Source organism: Salvelinus sp. IW2-2015, linkage group LG8, assembly GCF_002910315.2.
Source record: "Salvelinus sp. IW2-2015 linkage group LG8, ASM291031v2, whole genome shotgun sequence".
Lineage (NCBI taxonomy): Eukaryota > Metazoa > Chordata > Actinopteri > Salmoniformes > Salmonidae > Salvelinus > Salvelinus sp. IW2-2015.
In genome coordinates this window covers 29,432,312-29,453,370 of record NC_036848.1, presented here as the reverse complement: position 1 = coordinate 29,453,370, position 21,059 = coordinate 29,432,312, and the positions used below count along the sequence as shown (strand labels likewise).

The window sequence follows — 21,059 nt, the reverse complement described above, 5'->3', positions numbered from 1 at the left end:
TGGGAGGTTGGGACAGGCTTGGCTTGGGTGGGCAAGGATGGGAGGTTGGGACAAGCTTGGCTTGGATGGGAGGTTGGGACAAGCTTGGCTTGGGTGGGCAAGGATGGGAGGTTGGGACAAGCTTGGGTGGTGTAAAGGGTGGAGAAACCGGGGAGGGGGAGGTGGAGAGGGATGGGTTTGGCTTGGGAGAGAGAGAAGGAAGGATTTAACTATACTACAATGTCATTTCTTTGTATTTTTGTGATTTGCAAACCTGCTGTAATATGAATGAGTTCTGGACAGATTAGGAGATGTCAAGTCAAGTATTTGGGGTGGCCGGTAACCTAGTGGTTAGAGCGTCGGACTAGTAACCGAAAGGTTGCAAGATCGAATCCCCGAGCTGACAAGGTAAAAATCTGTCCTTCTGCCCCCGAACAAGGCAGTTAACCCACTGTTCCTAAGCCGTCATTGAAAATAAGAATTAGTTCTTAATAACTGACTTGCCTAGTTTAAATAAAGGTAAAATAAATCAAATAAAAATTATTATTCCTTGTTTGTCATTATAGCTAAGATTCAATGGTCGTTATTGGTGAGAGTGGAGAGGGGCTCTATCCAGGGGTTGGGACGGGGTGATTGGGAGGGCATCAGAAACTTCTCTGAGGTGTATATTTGAATTAAATTTACAAGGTAATACAAACTGAGCACAATACTTCAGTGGTAGTCTTTCTCCAATGTACAGTATGAACAATGAGATATTTMTGTATTTCATTTTCAATAAATGTGCAAAAATGTATCAACTTATTTTCACTTATTTTCACTTTTCACAAAAATCTATTTAATTGAATTCAGGATGTAACAGAACCAATTCAAAAAGGCACTCGCACATCTGAGCAATCTTATTTGCAGGTGCATGGCAACAATTGAACAAGATGAAGGAAAAAGGAAACCGCACACTGCTCTTGATAGTATCACCGATATTTAATAAGCTTACGTATCGGCCACACGGCCTTCGTCAGAGCTTTTGGGATTTTTTGAAAGTGATATTAATAATACTCTGAGTAAAAGAGAATGTTTTTGGATTTTCACCCTCCAGACTTTGTTTCCAAAAGGACTTAATGATGAAATGCCTTTGTATGTTATGCTGTGAATTGGAACATGAAATGTGTGTCTCTTGTAGATTATTCTGACGTTTTTCATATGATGTACCCAATGACTAATGAACTTGCTATGTCCTCATTGAGATTATACAGAAGTGTTCAATACGCCTTATTTATACACTTTTGTAATATTTATGAAATGCACATTGTTATATTTGGTAGCACTTATTTATTTTCCTTTGCCTCCAACCCCCTTCGATGTGTAGAACGGATGTGGGTGGGGCCAGGTCTACATAAGGGTGCAACTTTCAAAAAATCCCAAAAGCTCTGACGAAGGCCGTGTGGCCGATAYGTAAGCTTATTAAATATCGGTGATACTATCAAGAKCAGTGTGCGGTTTCCTTTTTCCTYCAGGATGTAACAGAACAAAATGTGGAAAAGGTCAAGGGGTGTGAATACTTTCTGAAGGCACTGTATTAAATGGGTCATATCTTCCACTTTTAACGTTGAATAAATGAATGTGAACATTTCTATTTCAGAATCTAGACATACATTGTTAGAGCACACTAGAAGGAGTATAATGATACCTAGATGTTGTCTGTATCATCTATGGTTCACAGATTATACGGTCTTACAGGAGGCATGCATCTGTCTAAAAAGGACCTAAAATGGCCACTTTCATCATCATTACCTCTAAAACGGTTTGTGACACAACTGTAAAAGGAATATCAAACATCCTTCTTCCCAATTAAGTTTCTATGTTCGAATTGCCAGAACAGTCTGAGATACCCCGAAAAATATTTCCGGGCCTTTCTGACGTGGAGCCGCCCATATATATTCCAAGAATATGGCATTAAATGAGGATTCATTGCTAGTGGTGGTGAAGCTGATAGTTCTGTCTGCACAGCTGATCCAGGCTCAATTTAGCTGTGCTAAGTAAGGCTTAGCTAGGCCAGACATGGGTTTTTGGCCCAATGTTCTCTAATGTTCTAAGGTTAGTGGGCTGGTTAAGCTGAAGCCAGCTGTCTGCTACAATAGCTTACACACACAAACACCTCACACATACTGTGGGTCTTAATGCACACCTCGATGCCTATCCGCTTTAGCTGTGGACTAGACTATTTGGCAACAGAAGCGGAGCACTTAATAAATGGACTTAAATCACTGGTTCAAGTTCGGGGCTTAGTGCTGTCATGTCCTTAAGTAAGGCACTTAGCTTCAACTTCTCTCAGAAAAGGTTCAGTTAGGAATCAAAGGGAAGACGGGYGCATCCCAGGCACAGTGTACCCATGCTTACCTATACTGTGTTTCTCCTCTCTTTTGTCTTTCAGAACAAGTGGGACAAGAGATCCTGGCTAACTTACACAGTGACCGCGAGAAGATCCAGAGATCCAGAGATCGGGTGAGAACAGTTGCACGCGCACATCCAGAACACACACACGTGCCGGACACGAACCGTTACACTCTTAATCTAATGAGTGTATAAAGGCCTGCGCTCGAAGGACAGTGGGATTGAAGGCTAGAACAAAGGGCTGGTGACAACAAGGCATTGTGGTTGGTTAGGGACATTCACCACCTCCACCGCTGTGCTCATGAAGGCATTGTGTGTCCCATGTAAGATGATGTAAGACTGTCTAATTGAACACACAAGCATCCACACACAGAAACGCGCACACACACACRCACGMACGRACRRACAMACACACACACACACACACACACACACTGACTGCATAAAGAACTGAGCGTTAAGCCTTGCAACTCTCTCTATCACTTTCCCCTCTTCTTCTCTCATCTTTATCACACTTAGAGCATTAGACTCTGACCCCCCCCCAGACAGGTAGAGCAGAGAGAGCCCCAGCACGGTGAGGGGCCCTCTGACGGCACCCTCTACGGAGAATGCTTTAAGATCACAACATGGCAGTGGGCCTCGCAGGCGATTTCAAAGGAAATCAAACATCTCCTTTCAAAAGGTCTGCCTGCCGCTAAGGAGGATGGTCCCTCGCTTTCTCTCCCTCGTTTTCTCTTTCCCATGAGCCTGCACAGGCCCCCCTCTTCCTTTTTAAAGACAGTTTGTGGGGCAAAAAAAGAGGGAGGGGGGGGAAAGAGAAGAAAAACATGATGTGAAGACACACAGGATGGAAGGATCGGTAAACATCTTTCTCGCATGAAAAAGACAGAGGATGAAGGAGTTTGGGGGGCATCGTTTAAGCATAAATACAGACACACACTTGCACTCACAAGCAGTGGCGCGCACACACACACACACACACACACACACACACACACACACACACACACACACACATCTCTCTTATACACATCTAGATGTGTATAAGAGACAGCACACACACACACACACACACACACACACACACACACACAGCAGAAGACATGGCTTTTCCCTACAGTCAAAGCAGGTGTGAATGCAAAGCAGGTGTGATTTATTTATTTTTTCTGGTGTCAATGGAGGTCGACAGCAGACCCTTGAACTTGGGGCCAAAAGTAGATGTCCTTTTTTTAACTTCACTCACTGAGGCCCCGTCACCAATCCTCATAGTATATGAACTCCTTAAATACTTCATTACAATGTATTGTTTGCCTTATTGCCTCATCAATCTTAGGCTATATCTCATAAATGGGCTCTTTGATATGGCTGAGAGAGCGAGAGAATGAGAGAAAGCCAGAGTGTGAGATTGATTCAGAAAGTGAGAGAAAGAAAGCGGGAAGGAAAGAGTGTGAGATTGATTCAGAGAGAGAGAGTAGTATTTTGGGAGAAAAGTGGGAAGTCTCTGGGGAGCGATCCATCCATGGGGTTTGAGAGAGACATCAGGCGGCTGTGGGGCGGGTGTCAGAGCCAGCAGCCAAACCCGCCCAGAACCACATCTGTCCCTGAGCCTGTTCAGCCTGGCAACCAGCACGGTCCTCAAAACAGCATGCCAGAACAACCCTCACATGGAGAGAGGGAAAGAAAGGAGAGTAGTAACCAAAACTTTTTGGGTTACTACATGATTCCGTACGTGTTATTTCATAGTTTTGATGTCTTCACTATTATTCTACAATTTAGAAAATAGTACAAATAAAGAAAAACCCTTGAATGAGTAGGTGTGTCCAAACCTTCGACTGGTAGTGTCCGTCACGCTTCTCGTGTCACAGAGGCTGAAAACAAAAACAGAAATGTGACCCCAAAGAGAGCGAAAGAAAAAGAGAGATACTAAAGGATATTCATTATTGCGCACGGGACATCGTAAGTACTGTTCAGTACAACACAGTACAGACGTCGGTCGAGACATCTCTCCATGTTGCTATTTACCTTGACCCCTTAGTTGTTTGTACGAAGCAAGCAGTTGTGAAAGATCTCAACAGGGAAATGTCGAACACAAATGGGGGGGGGGACAAGAACCGGTCACAATAATGAAAAGAGTAACACTGCAGATGGTTCCGATTGTGCCATTAGTGTGTAGATGTGAAAGTAGGAATAATCCGAAACCACAGCGAACCTGAAGGCTACAATCCTGCACAATGCCTTATATACAATGTGTTCAGTTACTGTGTGTTCCTTCAACCGTACATGTTTATCTTTCACTTTACAGGCCCTTCTCTCGTTCTCTGTTTGTCTCTCTGAATCTTTTTCTGTCTCACATCTTTATCCCAGTTTTATTCTCTGCATCTCTTTCTCTCTTTCTCTCCCACATTCTTCCCCAGAGACTCTCTCCCAGTCTCACTCACCCCTCAATCCCCAGCTGAGCCGTGTCCTATATGGACTGTGGTATGTCTGTGTGTTACACCTCTCCTTTCTCTGTTCCCCCTGCTTCTAGCTGAGAGAGACCGATGCCAACCTGGGCAAGAGCTCCCGCATCCTAACGGGAATGCTGAGAAGGTAAGAGGCAGGTAGGGACCATGATTCTAACGCACCTCTCTGCAGATGTCTTCACCTGTGTCATCAGCCACATTCACGTCCGCTCATTTAGACCCAAGTGCACTTGAGAAGGCCCCTAATAGGCAGTCATACGGTATACACAGGTGGCAAGTACATGCGTCATAAAGCACGTACAGAAACTCATGCGCACTCAAACCCACATCTTATTTATCCCGAATGCATACTGTACTGTTGTTCGTCATAATYCTAGTGGGGAAAGTATGTCCATGTGTTCGAAGACTGTTGTCTTATGAGTATGCGAAGTCCCCATACGTTGTGTGTGATGTAGACGACTCTTTTCTGCGGTTAACTATGGTATAGTTCCATCAGTCTAATGCAGAATGATACTGTGTAAGAGCTGTCCAACAACCAATGCTGGATGCTTTTTCGACGAACAAGAAAAACACAAGCTGTATGCAGTACACTCCGGCAATTTTCGAAATTGTCCGTAATTTTCACAAACACACATACCACCACCCCTAGCCAACTCACGCTCTCTGTCTCGCTCTCTCTCTGTCTCTCTCTCTCTCTCTCTCCTTCTTTCTTCCTTACTCTTACCCACATCCGTTCACTCACAAGCATACCAACCCCCCTCTCACTCTCTCTCTCTCTCACACACACACACACTCACACTCAGCTTAATGTCTTGTCACATCTCCATTTTATAAAGTGCCTCTGCGCCTACCCCTGAACCGTGACGCCGCGGTTTTGTTTCTTTTCTCTTTTTTTTATTTCCCAGTGTGGTTTTTGATTAAGAGTAATATGTAAATGACACCAGCTAAATTTTAAATCCCTGTGCTAGGAAGGAAGTGCCAATTGAAATAGATGCTTCAGTGCCTTTAGACAATCAGGGGCAGGCGCGGGCGGTGTGGAGTGCTAGCAGGAGACCAGGCAGGGCTGTGACGCCGACTGTAACCAATATTTCTGCATAGGTCTCCATTTTGTCAAGTCTGATTAGAGGAGGCCTGGGCTCGCCTGGTGTCACCCAGAGCTGTCCAGAAATCATTCATCATCCTGCCCCCCCCCTTTCCCTTGTCCTCCCCCGCTACCCCTCCTCCCCCTGCCGCCTCCACCCGGGCGCTAAAGTAAATAACACCCACTTATTTCAATATTATCATATTAATGTTAAAGTTCAGCTGTCACCTAATGGGAAGACTTAATCAAACGTAGCATTTAAGAGCGGTAGCGCCTGCCTAGCGCTCGCAGGCTCGCGGCTTCCTCTGGTTAGCCCCGACTCTCAAATCAGGATTTATTAGGTCTTTCTAAAGCTGGTCGGCCCCCAACCTCTTCCCAACCGCTGTCTTGCTTTCTGCTTCACGGGGCTTCCCATTCTTCTTTTGACAAATACCAAGCATTTTTACTCCCCTTTCCTTTAGCGTTTAAAGAAAATAAAGTCTTTGGTTGTACGGTTTTGTTTACGTTTTTTCATCTCTAAACGTCATTTATAACCAGGAAAGGGGACAGCGAAACAAAAGTGTCACATGGTGTAGTTTTGATATTAAGGCCGTCTACCGTTTTTGTGAATTTCATTACTTGCTCCTGTAGGTTTCACACATTTGATTGTTGTATTTTTATTAGTCATGTAAATTGTTGCGCTGTTTGGGGGGGGGGTTTTGGTGTTGGCGACCTTCATTTAGGCGGCTTGCTGTGTTTTGTGTTTTAAGCCTGCCAGTAGTGTGCAAAAGAGTTCTAGTGTTATATGTAAATGAGGCCGGTAGGGGAACCTCTACTGCTATGCAACTTCAGCTGTGCTGCGCAAATTAGCTTCTGGTACTCATTTGCTACTCTCCTTTTCAACTTTTTAATACTGAAACTCTTTCGAACTTAACTGTTAGAGGGTGCCTTACCTCGTATTGACCCTGTTAAAAAAACACATTTCACTGCGCCTATCCGGTGTATGGGACAATAAATGATTTTTTTTTATTGACTATTTAACGCTTTGAATGCAATATGTGTAATGTAGTTCGATCAATGCTGAAATTGCTTGGATATTAAAAAGTGAGTGAAAAAGGACAGGATTGCTCAGCGAGAGAGAGAGAGTAAGATAACGTCGTAGCGGATTTAAGTTGAGACGCTGGTCTTGTCACCTCTCCTTCTCTGTTTCTCCTGGTTGATCCGGAGAAGAGCCACTATGAATACTGGATATCACTCCAGCTGAGCATCAATTACACACTCATTAGTAGGTCTGTTCTTTTGGTTCAAGGCAGCTAATTAACTGAAAGATAGTGAGAAAGAAACCTCACTTCTCTAAGAAATACTCTTTAAGATCAACACGTCTGAGTTAGTTGTTGGTCTAGTGACACGGTTAAATAGTATTTCTTTAACGGCATAAGTTAATGTCCACGATACTAATTGGTTGAAATGAAACCCTGAATCTACAGGACTGGAGTTGACGAAACCCTGTCCTATGCTAGTCCTCCTCTACAGTACATGCCCTGGCATGTCATAGTCCCTCAATTACTTAGCCTAGTGTCGGCTGGTGGAGGGCTTCTTCCTCAGCACCCCCTTAAATTATTCATCCAATCATCTGGGCTCCTGAGGGTTTTAATTATATGGTCATGGTGATCTCATTAACGTTGAATGCGAATGCTAATGCCAATATATATATATTTTTTAAAGTAGTAATGTCAATGATACTCATCGGGAGTTAAGCGGTATGAAATGGATCGTGTACAATTAGAACGCTCCCCGTTATCAATGGCCGCTGGTGCTGGTAAGCTGCAGTTCTCCTCAATGACGAGCTGTCGGGACATCTGCAAATGTTGCGGTTTAAGAGGTATTCAGGAATAGTGACACACGATTGAGTCATCGACCCATATCAGTCAAGTCATATCGATAAACTTGCGGAATCATATCAATTCATTAAGAGGATTGCATATTATCACACCGCGTATATTCTGAATGACATGTTGTCAGATSGAAGCTGGACCTTCCCGTGCTCGACCTTGGGAAGAGGAATGCTGGCAGTAAGACAAGAGCAGTAGGCAGTAGTGTCTCTGTGTTTTGAGGTCTTTGTTGGTGGTACCACTGGCCTGTGAGGGGTGTAAGGATCGGCTGGTGGTCGAAGCCATGGCTGATTAGAGGAGCCACAGGCCCCAGCTCTCTCCTCAGTTATCTCAGTGCCATGGGGCCCTGACATTACAGCCCTCACACTGCGGTCACAAAATGGATCCCATGACTTTGCCCCGACAGAGGTGGACTGTCTGTGGTGGGAACGGAGCCGACTCCTGCTGCTACGGCAATCATGTCCAGCATCTCCTACCAGCCACAGCACACAGCACAACAGAGCGGTCGGAGAGTTAAGATGCAGCTCCAAACCCAGTTATGACCGCCGGGGTTCTGGAGGGTTCTGGGAAGGTGGGGCTGGATGGGGAGGCAGGGTAGGAGGGATTGGTCTTGTTCTCGCTGGCGGCTGATCCCACATGCAGGTGGTCGAGTCAGTCGCCAGGCAGATCAAAAAGTCAAACCCCTGGGTRGACCTCYCTTTGAAATGGGAATGGGGCCGAGATATCAGACAGAAAACATAAGCAAGCCCCGGCCGCGGAAGAGCTCCATATTCATGGCGTTAGCAGGGCTGGCAGTGGCAGGCAGGGGCCCCAGCCTTCAGAGGAGGGCTCTGGTCGCTCTGGACACTGATTAAGAGATCAGCACTTGGCCTGGTGCTAGGACGCTAGACCCAGCATGCTAACTCCCTTCAGCTCCAGAGAACCCACCAATGACCGACGGTGTGCAAGAGCTGCGCACCTTAGCCCATTCGCTAACTTTCTCCATCCTGGCCAATATTCTATGCTAATATTATACGGAATGCTATACTACACTAGTAGCCCTCAACCTGGGCTAGCTCACTTGAGCCAGGGCTTATACAATGCAAACTGGACTACCAGTGCTGCGGTAGAACTAACAATTCTGTTCAGGCTTACATGCATCCTGACCAGGATAACTTTATGTGTATATACAGTATGTCTCGTTTTGTTAATAAAATGTCCAAATCAATTCTTATTATTGCTAGTACATGCAACGATAGTTAAAGAAACCCTAGGTTGTTAGGACATTGTGTCCACACGTTCACGTCTTCACACCCGCTCCCTTCAGGAAAGCAGCTGGAGACAGGTCTCTCTCCCTTTTTGATTCACTGGAAAGTGGAGTTGCAACGATGGGCTTTCGAGAGAAAGAAGAAGAAGAGGAGAAAGAGAGAAGAGCGTGGCTGCGTTCGTTCGCGTGTTTGCCAGTCCCATTAAAGTGACATTTGCAAACAATGTCAGGAGGGAAGGAGATCAAAGAGCGCCGCCTCAGAAAAGCGCTGGGAGAAGGGAGCTCTGATGTCCTGAAGATCTCCAAATTTAGACCCGTTCCTCCAGTATTGGCTGAGTTTCTCTCTTTCCCAGTGCTGGAATATTAACTATGTGATATGTAGGTCATATAATTAATGGAATTCAGCTCCACCAGTGGGCTGTGGCTGGATGCAAATGGAAGGAAGTCTTGGGGGCCCTCTTGAAGTCTTGCTGTGAAGTCAAACAAAAATATTTGATATTTTTTGTAATTGAAGCTGAAAGACAGAACAAATTATAGTTCAGTGTGTGTGTTTTTTTTCCTCTCTTCTCGTTCCTCCACTTTAGTCCTTTTTTCCTGTTCTTTTATTGATTTGGTTTGCCTTTTTGGAGGAGGAGCGGAGGGAAAGCCTTGTTAAGATGCGAGAGTCGGGGGAGTGAGAGAGAGGCTTGGGTGGAGCAGTGATGGAGGGGGTATGGCATCTTCTCCCTCTTCGCGTGCACTCCCACACACATACACACACACACACACACACACACACACACACAGGAACTGCACACATCGCCTAATGTACACACACAGAATCCCTCACTAGAACTTGTACAATCAGTCTATTTCATTTTCAGCTGGGTGAAGGCAATAACCTGCTATCGAGTTTTCACCCAGGCGTGCGCCATAATTCCTATGGAAAAATCACAATGATCTTTTGCGAAAGACATATAATAGATATCCTGTTCCTGTCTCCGTAGTATTCTGGTCATAACTGTGGCCTGAGCACTCGCACTGCCGTCCCAGGACCAGCACACCAGGGTAGACTTTGCTCCGCATCCCTTCCCGACTCCGTAATGAGAGCTGCCGTTGGACCTCACCTGTCCGCTACGCTTCTGATGATGTGATGTTCATCTCTTCCAACTCTGACTATCCGAATCACCTCCACTTGGTTTTTGGGCCAACAAGCCTTTTTTATTAGCCTGCTCATTAGGACGAGTCACATCCACGTGATGACCGTTGGTCGAATGTCTACCAAAGTCAAAGTTTGATCAGTCTGAAGAGGTTTGGTTTCGATAGTTTAAAGCAACATGTTTGATCAAAGGTCATGCAACAACAACAAAAAATGACCCCCCCCCCCTGTTTTCCATTGGGTAATATTTCCAGTTGAACTCATTTCTTCAAGCCAGACAGGCTGGAATAGCCATAGCATAGCGCATAGCGCCTATCCCGAGAGTGGCGGACCAATCCCAACGGATGCCTCTGATCTGTTCTTCCATGTTGCGGCGGATCATTTGTACTCCGTTCCCTCTCGCCTCTCGATTTTATTCAGCATGGCTGATATCACATTGGCGTTTGCTTTTCCTCCCTCTGGGTCGGCCTATCTGCTCCCTCTGTGAACTTCTCGTGTTTTACTCTTCTGTTTCCCTGGCAAACGAGTGAAGTACCAAAGCGTGAATCGTAGCTGGCTACCTCTTTCGTCCATCGCTGGTGAAGGCAGCTGGCTTTTGTTAGTGTGTGTGTGTGTGTGTTTGCGGTACACGAGAGGTTCAGTAGGGGATACAGCGGTACAGTAGGGACAGCGTTTTAGAGCTCAGTGCCAAGTGTACAATGCTAAAAGACTTTATGAGAGCAGGCCTCTGTGGATTGGAGACCTTTATCTAGACTAGATCCGTGTACAGAGGGGCTTCATCACCAATCCACATAAATACGTTGATTGTGTAGCTATGGAAGCAATGGCAGACTGGGAGGAGCTCCAGCTAGTGTCAAGCACAGAGATAAAAATATAAAAAAACGGGAGAAATGGACAGTATCTTGTGTATTCCACCACAGCGTTCCTCTTTGAGTTTGTAGAGTTGTAAGTGGGCCTACTGGCTGGCAGAAAACTTTTGGTGTGAGAAACAATAGCTTCTCCATGTACTTGAAGGCTTTTTATTGTTGTTGCGTGTGTTCTTTTACAGTACATTCCGTTTAGTGAGATAGGTACGTGTGTGTGTGTTTCCACTAGTGTGTGTGTGTGTGTGTTTACACACACGTGTGTGTCTGGCTGCTGGGACAATGACATGGTGCGCCTGAGCCTCATTACCAGCCACTCAGAGCCAAACAAGCAGCACTGCCACCTATCTCTCTCTCTCTTTCTCTCTCTCTCTCTCTCTCTCTCTCTCTCTCTCTCTCTCTCTCTCTCTCTCTCTCTCTCTCTCTCTCTCTCTCTCTCTCTCTCTCTCTCTCTCTTTCTCTTTCTCTCTCTCTCTTCCTCTCCCTCTCTTCCTCTCTCCCCCCCCCCCCGTTAGAGAATGCTGATGGGACGCTTTTTGGGAAAGGAGAAAGACACAAACAAGCCTGGGCTGCAGAGACCGGGGTTGTTCACAAGGGCAAAGATGGGCTCATGTTTTATATAAGGAATGCCTTTGTCTATTGAGGGACGCGACTGTCTTTCTCTTCTCTGCATCATTAACTGTACCACACCTATAGTTGCAATGCCTCTAGGCCTTAATGGGGGTCAGATACTGCTATATTTCACTTACTATATATACAGTGCTAATATGTGATATCAGTCTAATATGTGATATCAGTCTGTCATTTCCCTGCTTTTGGATTGTCTTGGAAGTTGCCTGTAAGTTGCTGATGATTTAAATTCCAGATAAGGTTAGTGCTGCACATGGCAATGTAACCTTTTAAAGACGATGAGCAGATACAGCCATAGCAGCCTATCAATCAACTAGTTTTCCGCCCTGGAACAGGGACTTTTACTGTCATACTTTTCCCAACACCGTGAGGTCAACCCCGTGTGACATTGAGGTGATGGTTTTATTCGCCCTCTCTGGTTGTGTTCCGGTTCAGGCGCTTTTCCCCTCCGACATCGACAGGCCGTTCCGACGAGCTGACTGGAGATCAGTGGCGCCTTCCCCCCCTTGAAGTTGTTTCAGGTGTCACTCCAAGGGCACCCGCCCCGTTTGATCTGCCGTCGAGCGCCAGTCGGGCTGCAGCACCCTCTGATTCGCCCGTCAGACGTCCAAAAGTTCTGCCACTACTTTTGAGTGATGGCAAGGGAAGCTTGGTGGCAGTGGTATCGACGTGTTGCGGTGACAGTTAGGAGGAACTGGTCTGAATACTGGTTTGAATACTTAACTCTTGAGAGTAGCCACTGGGGAAAGCCTTCATTCGCCTCACTGTATAAGAAGACAGCGTGAAGGTGTGACTTCTTTCATATGGTTCTCCAGACCCAGACAAAACACAAAACGGCTACAACACCAAAAAGGAGACCAAATAAACATAAAAAACTGATTGACGCAGTGATCTCATTCGAAGCCTTGTCGTACGAAGTGCAAAAAGCACCCACTCCTCAAACATCTTCGATGCTGTCCAAAGGAGGTCCCTGCCTTCTGGAGGAATGACAGAAGAGCTAGTATGCAGAGGACGAAACGGATCAAACGGAAAGGAGGGAATGTTCTGTGGATATCTGTGCGGACACAGACGTCTGCACTTCCTCTCTTTCATTCCCTGTTTCCTTCATTCCTTCCTTTTCCACCTACTGTTTTTGCTGAAATTACAGGTGAGCTCCCAAACTGTGGCGGGCCCATCCTTTCGTCAGGCGAAAGAAAGAGAGAGAGACGCTTCTCGTTGTTGTTTGCGGAACCCACTCTCCCTTTGTGTGGCTCGTGATAACTTATTCAGCGCGGCCTGTTCATCCAGGGGTTGAGCGCGGGCGTCCGTCAAGACGAAAATAATGAGGCGACACGGAGAAACTCCTCTCCCCTTCGCCTGGGTCGCATCCACCCTGCCCCCCCTCCTCTTCCAGCCTACCATTATCAACCAATTTGCCATAATAGGGGGCCTTATTTTGGACATTTTGAAGCAATTAGAACCTATCACACTGTTCCTCCCCTGGCTGTCGTCCCTGCCAGTATGCCATTGTATATGTGTGTGTGTGTGTGTGTGTTTACATCTGGGCTCTGCGCTCCTCTAAACAGCTGCCTCAGAGAATGCAGACGTGGACACTAGGTATGCATGTGGAAGAGAGGCCTGGTTTATTGCCAGGTTTTAGAGCCGTACTGACCCACTCGAGCATGTTGGGTTGGGCCATGCTTTGCCATGCCAGGACATGCCATCACTGTGCCATGCCAAGCTGTTCTGTGCTGGGGTGTTTTAGCCTGTCTTAGTCCGTAGTGCAATGGCTGCCAGGATGAAAGCGCTGTAGCCAAATGACCTACCTTCTTTCTATCAGTCTTCGTCTACCCCTCCCTCTTACTGTATATGGACACATTCGTTTCTGGTGACTAAAAAGGGGATCAATACTTGACCTTACATTTTTGCTACAGGGAGACTTGGTACAGGAGCTCAGATCGTTTTTTTAGCCCCTCACTTTCCCAATTTTTGTTTTACTCATTTTACAAATTCTCAATGAGCGTTTATCTGCTTTAAATATTCTGCCCTTTGCCATGGAAAGTAATAATGCATTGGACCACCACTACTCTCTAGCCTTCAGTGTTGTAGTGCCCTCTTAATAGGAATAAGACATTGTCTGTCAGATTTACTGCACTTACTGATAAAGCGTTCAGTCAAAGGAATAGACAAATACAATATCTGTTGACTTATCAGATTATGGAAGACGAGAGTGAATGTATATCATATCTTTGAGGGGGATCCTTATGTAGTGTTTGTAGACAATTGCATTGATAAAACACATGAAGAAACATCACCTTTGACTATGTTTTTTGACATCTGGTTGGATGGTTAAGCTGAAACTTTGCTGTTGTTCTTGCATCTCTGATCTCTCTTTGGCTGGGTGCAAAAGCGTGAAATATTTACAAAATGTTGAAGTTCATTTTTTCCCCCATCCTTTAAATTGTTTCTCTTCCATCCTTTTTAATAACGTCTCCCTGTCTTGTCTGTCTCTCTGCCTCTCTCTCCTAACCCACCCTAGCAGTGTGTGTGGGTGCGTTTCGAGGGTGGAGGGGCAGGGGGGGTATGGAGAACACAATGCAAGCCTGCTCGTTTTGAGATGTTGACACTCGTGTTGCAGACAGCATAAAAGATTCCCTTTATCCCAGTGGTTGGGAAAATAAAAACAGGACCACATTTTGAAGAAGCTGAAGAGTTTGTAGCGTCACTCCCATCAAGCCTGGGCTTTGTTGGCTGTGGAGAGTTGAGAGGGGCTCCCGTCATGCCACTTCTCAAGAGTTTCAGTCCCTCGTTTTTTTCAAAGCTTCCAGCCTTGAGAGCTTTTATGATTAACACAATGATAGCGTATTGGACAATCGAGGTCTGATAAACAGACCACAGAAGAGAAGACTCCTATCGCTGTTCGCTCGCTTTGAAGGGACTTGTGTAATCCATATTGTCCATATCCTGATTGTACATACTGTATGTAGATGTATGTAGACATACTGTATGTCTATATTCTGTCTGTCTATTTTGTGTATTGCTGGCAGCACCATTTCACCAAGTCAAATTCCGGGTACTGTGTATGCAAATGTGCTTTGAATAAAGGTTATTCTGATTATAATTGCAACCAACCGAGGAAAAAGGTTAGCACGCGGCCAAGAGTTCCAGCAGTACTTTGGAAAAAGCACTTGCTTTTATAGATTGTTTTTAATTTTTCCCACCACAGCAACAAGATGATGTTGGTTGTTTTTGCATCAAGTGTTAAATCCCTCCATTCAGGATACACTACTGTGAAAATCCTCTATACCTCTGAAAGTGTGATCTGGAAATCCATAAGGGCAGGCCATACAATCAGATGCCCAGCTTCACATTTTTCACACAAAAAAAAAATATGAATTCCTTTTGGATTATGTCACCGCAAAACTTATTTTGTAGATACTTTAAAGTTGATTTGGGCGTTCAATTTATGAGATATTGCACTTCAACAGATGTCATCCTGCACAGTAAACACTTCCTAAAGTAAGATAATGACCAAACTAGAAAAGGTACATTTCCTGAAGAGAATTTGTGTGCTTGCTTCAAGCGGTCTAAAAATATTTCCATGGTAGTGGGATGTGTTAAATGTATAATTCAAGTTGAATATAAGTTAAAGCAGTTCAATATACACTGGACAATAATCTAAACGCAACATGTAAATTGTTGGTCCCATGTTTCATGAGCTGAAACGAAAAATCTTAGATTTAAAATTTTAGAGAGTTTGTCCAACTGGCCTCACAACCGCAGACCACGTGTAACCACGCCAGTCCAGCGCCTCTACATCCGGCTTCTTCACTTGCGGGATCGCCATTTTGCTGAGGAGTAGTTCTGTTTGTAATGAAGCCCTTTTGTTGGGAAAAACTTGTTCTGATTGGCTGGGCCTTGCTCCCAAGTGGGTGGGCCTGGCTGCAAAGTGGGTAGGCCTATGCCCTCCAAGGTCCACACATGGCTGCACCTCTGTCCGGTCATGTGAAATCCATTGATTAGGGCCTAATGAATTTCTTTCAATTGACTGATTTCATTATGTGAACTGTAACTCAGTAAAATCTTTAATGGTTGCATGTTGCGTTTATATTTTTGTTCGGGATACTATTTCCTCTAGCACATCAAGTATGAAAAGTGGCAGAACTATGCCTCTGAAATGCTCACCTCAATAAATACATTTAATTAATCAGATTAACAGTTAATAACATTTGCATGGTCCTATCTGTAATTAATTGAATCCTAGCCTTAGTATTCAATTGTTCTTTATCTGTATTTTATGTCAGCCATTGGAACTACACATCTCTTGCCTCTATAGAAATCATAGTGTGCACGAATCAGTTTAGGCCTCACTCAGGTCCTCCTCAGTAAATCACAGCAAAGTGTCTTGGACTCTTTGACCCACATCAGCGTGGCCAACGACCCTTCAGGAAGTGACTGATGTCCAGGCTGGACAGGGTTCATGACATCACGTTCGCTTGATGACACATCTGTGGAAAGCAGCTATTGGGCGATGTTTTGTTCTTTTATACCGCCAGCACACAACCTACGGTGTTTGTGTTTGTGTTGATGCAGTCTGTGAGCTCCTGCACTTCTCCATGCGTGCAGCTTTGTTTCTTGGACCATGAGAGGAGCGTTTAGTGTCGGTTGCAGTGAAATGTGAGGGGAGAGAGGGAGCAGGCCTCACTATACAATCACCCACTCCTTATTGAAGCTCACCGATAAAACTGTGATGTTCTAATTGGTTCATCTTAATTAAGCGCCGTGTGTGTGTGTGTGTGTGTGCGTGTGTGTGTGTGTGAGAGAGAGAATGCGCCAAACGGAAGTATCAAGCCAGGCGTCTGTGTGTGCACCGCTGGTGACTCAATTTACTCAGTCTCTCCAAGATAAAGACACACAGCTGCCATTTCTCGTTTTATTTGAACACATCGCTCTCACTCTCCCGCAATCTTTTGCCTTTCAATGCCATTCTTTCTCCCTCACACATGGCAGAAGCTTTTATGCCCTGTCTTATGTATTTAATATTTTATTTTCACCCTCCCCCTTTCTTTTTTTCTTTCATTCTCTCATTGTTCCAATACATTTTTGGTGTTTAATTTAATAACTGACTTGAGAGAGCGTTCAGTGTCACTTTGCTTACCTGTGAGTCTTCTGGTCCAGCCTTGAATTGTCTGTTAGATAGGTAACTCTGTGGCTTACTTAAAAGTCTGGATAAAATACTTTGTTTTGTTTTTGTCTCCAGCAAATCTGATTGAATAGTTACTTATTGATCAGTTAGCTTCACCTATGTCACGTATGTGATAAGTCATAATTATTTTTTGTAGCATGCTGTGGCTTATGACATACAGTTGAAGTCAGAAGTTTACATACACTTATGTTGGAATCATTAAAACTTGTTTTTCAACCACTCCACAAATTTCTTGTTAACAAACTATATTTTTGGGAAGTCGGTTAGGACATCTACATAACACAAGTAATTTTTACAACAATTGTTTACAGACAGTGAATTATAAGTTAAATAATCTATCACATGTCCAGTCGGTCAGAAGTTTACATACACTAAATTGACTGTGCCTTTAAACAGCTTGGAAAATTCCAAAAAATTATGTCATGGCTTTAGAAGATTCTGGTAGGCTAATTGACATAATTTGAGTCAATTGGAGGCGTACCTGTGGATGTATTTCAAGGCCTACCTTCACTCAGTGCCTCTTTGCTTGACATCATGGGAAAATCAAAAGAAATAAGCCAAGACCTCAGGAAAAAATTTATAGACCTCCACAAGTCTGGTTCATCCTTGGGAGCAATTTCCAAATGCCTGAAGGTACCACGTTCATCTGTACAAACAATAGTACGCACGTATAAACACCATGGGACCATGCAGCCGTCATACCGCTCAGGAAGGAGACGCGTTCCGTCTCCTAGAGATGAACGTACTTTGGTGTGAAAAGTGCAAATCAATCTCAGAACAACAGCAAAGGACCTTGTGAAGATGCTGGAGGAAACCGGTACAAAAGTATCTATAACCACCGAAAACGAGTCCTGAAAGGCCACTCAGCAAGGAAGAAACCACTGCTCCAAAACCGCCATACAAAAGCCAGACTACGGTTTGCAACTGCACATGGGGACAAAGATCATACTTTTTGGAGAAATGTCCTCTGGTCTGATGAAACAAAAATAGAACTGTTTGGCCATAATGACCATCGTTATGTTTGGAGGAAAAAGGGGGAGCCTTGCAAGCCGAAGAACACCATCCCAACCGTGAGGTACGGGGTGGCAGCATCATGTTGTAGGGGTGCTTTGCTGCAGGAGGGACTGGTGCACTTCACAAAATAGATGGCGTCAAGAGGAAGGAAAATTGTGGATATATTGAAGCAACATCTGAAGACATGTCAGGAAGTTAAAGCTTGGTCGCAAATGGGTCTTCCAAATGAACAATGATCCCAAGCATACTTCCAAAGTTGTGGCAAAAAGGACAACAAAGTCAAGTTATTGGAGTGGCCATCACAAAGCACTGACCTCAATCCCATAGAAAATTTGTGGGCAGAACTGAAAAAGCGTGTGCGAGCAAGGAGGCCTGCAAACCTGACTCAGTTACACCAGCTCTGTCAGGAGGAATGGGCCAAAATTCACCCAACTTATTGTGGGAAGCTTGTGGAAGGCTACCTGAAAAGTTTGACCCAAGTTTAAACAATTTAAAGGCAATGCTCTCAAATACTAATTGAGTGTATGTAAACTTCTTACCCACTGGGAATGTGATGAAAGAATTAAAAGCTGAAATAAATCATTCTCTCTACTATTATTCTGACATTTCACGTTCTTAAAATAAAGTGGTGATCCTAACTGACCTAAGGCATTTTTACTAGGATTAAATGTCAGGAATTGTGAAAGACTGAGTTTAAATATATTTGGCTAAGGTGTATGTAAACCTCCGACTTCAACAATACGTCCCAAAATATGTTGACTTATTTATCCTTTTTCATAAGGGATATTTTATGATAATGTGACCTATTTAAAGAGTAATAAACTTAATGCATCTTGGGGAATGGTGTTTGTTTGACTTGCTGGGAGGTTTTTTCCATTCTTCAGTGCTGTGCTACCATGGCCCATATTCACAGAGTGGCACACAGTAGGAGTGCTGATCTAGGATCAGTTTTGCTGTTTAAATCATAATGAATAAGACTGGGACCTGATCCTAGATGAGCACTTCTACTCTGAGACACTTTGCGAGTGCAGGCCAAGAACAGAGAGGAAAAACACGACGGCCTCAGAATACCTTCAATATTGGTATTTCTGCTGCTTGAGCATGAACGCTGAGAAGTATGTTGTGGAGATTAGATGGGAGATTGAGTTATGTTGCTTCCACACTAGACTAATTCCTTATCTCAAACACTGCCAGCAGTTTGTGACTCAGCTCATTTTGTTTGTTTATCTGCATTTCGCCTGGATACGTTTTGAAAGAACCAAAGGCTTTGGCTAAACTCTGGTTCGACATTTCATAAAATATAATGACCCTCTGCTCGTCGTCTTGTTATGGAGTGAATTCTAGAATGCCATTTTCATGGCTGTTTCCTCTCTGAGGCCAGCTAAAGTACAATGACAAAGCAGAGTAGACTTTGGATGTCTGGATAACCCCTGATCAATGCAGAAAATGCCTGAGAGCGAGTAACCAAGGCTGAACAGTCTCGTTATAGAGCATCTCATTCACATGCACTTGTATGTCTGTACCATAGGGCCTAAATGGCTTTTCACATTACTTATCCACCTATTTTTATTAGGATGTTATTGATATTAACCACAGGTCATAAGGTGCTCAACTTCTTGTTATTTGTATGGTAAAAAGACACTCTGCAGCAGAGACTTATTGGTATATCCTTGCTCTGGGACAGCTCTTGACAAATTCAGGGCAGAGCAGGGCTGGCCTCGACGAGGCATGCAACTCAGTCAGTAATGACCGGTTCCATGCTGCTGTGGCTTCTGGCCCATTGGGTTGTTTGTTTGGAGAGTGGTGCTCGACGGTGAAGTGCTGGCCCAGCTGCCACTGCACTCACCTTCCCCTGGCTGACGGGTTAAGGTTTGGGCCAAGCAGCCAGGCAGGCAGGCAGGGGGGTATTTGGCTGGGCACCTCAGTGCTAGCCCAGGCCCCATGCCAACTGAACGCCAGACTCCTCGACTCAGCTCAACCTGGGCACCCAGCGTCTCCGTGGCGACAAGGAGGTTGGTTTTACACCTCCAGGGTCAACATCATCCTGTCGCTACCTGTCCCAGTTGGGACGGGCCCGGCCTCGCAGAAACCCGCTAGCCTCGCTGTAAATTACACAGTACGTTTTTAACCACACACACAGCACTTTTTCAAAGCTGTTTACTGTACCTCCTTTTTGAAATGTCATTATTTTGATTGAACACCACTATTTTTCCCATGTTCTTTTTGTATGACTGATAATTTGTCATGAAATTGTGACAATTTGATGGACTTGTTTCTCTTGCATATCTCAGTGGCTACTGTATCTAATAATGATATTCCTCCACCCCCCTCATTTTTTGACTTGTATTTACAATATTAGTTTATTTTACTATTATTTTTTATTACAAACATTCATCGATAGGGCAGAAAAGTAGAGAACAGCGAAAGAGAGGAAGCTTTTTAAGTAGGGCGAAAAGACTGCTTAACCCAATTTATCATCCATAATGGCACAAAAATTAGGTGTCTGCTGCCAATGCGGCCTATTGGCAGGAGTAGCTTGAGGTACTCTGACCTCTAATTGACCCCTACTTCCACGAAATAATGACATGGCCTTGGATCAGGGCACACACAGAATTCAGAGCCTGATTGTTAGTAATGATTCCTTGTCAGACGTTCAGACAGTCCTATTCATCTTCACAGTTGTAATGATATATCAGATGCTTCTATCCCGGGAATCGAACCCACTATCCTGGCGTTACAAGTGCCATGCTCTACCAGGACTCAAACGTGTATGTACTCAAGCTTGTATTTGTGTTTCAAATGTTTATCTATGCATTGTGGTTGTGTGCATATACAAACACCCCTGCCATACTTCCATACAAGGAGCACTGGATCGGCCTGGAAACCCATTCAAATCCACAACTTCTCGAGTTGAGTCACTCGGCCAGTTTGTTTATTTGTCCCAATGTGTTCTGGGTCACTGCGCTGCTTCCTGTCTGCTGGCCTACGGTCCTAAACCCCCAGCTCCGATGGCGCCAGGGCCAACACTGCTAAGACGTTAAGGCGAGGTTGTGATTACATTGGCGTCTCTTCCTAGCAGTCTTGTGTCAGTTACCCAGCCTGTTTGCAGAGCCTGTGAATCCCCAACCTCAGTTGACCTGCGTAGTGCGAAACCCCCCCCCCCCCCCCCCCAGCATCATACACATGTGAGGAGCTGTATTAT

At 44.7% G+C, this 21,059-nt stretch overlaps 1 protein-coding gene across 5 annotated transcripts in view; it reads left to right on the top strand.

The window, feature by feature from the left end:
• The window catches only part of LOC111967701 (vesicle transport through interaction with t-SNAREs homolog 1A-like), a 167,499-nt gene that overhangs the window by 116,825 nt on the left and 29,615 nt on the right, over positions 1 to 21,059 (top strand). For 3 of the 5 annotated variants that reach the window (XM_070444867.1, XM_023992978.3, XM_023992979.3), the window contains 2 exons: positions 2,408 to 2,478; positions 4,895 to 4,956. In XM_070444867.1, coding sequence (XP_070300968.1) covers positions 2,408 to 2,478; positions 4,895 to 4,956 — 133 coding nt within the window. Of the gene's footprint in view, positions 1 to 2,407; positions 2,479 to 4,894; positions 4,968 to 21,059 lie in introns of all 5 variants that reach the window. The other 2 variants (XM_023992980.3, XM_023992982.3) reach the window with 1 other exon arrangement.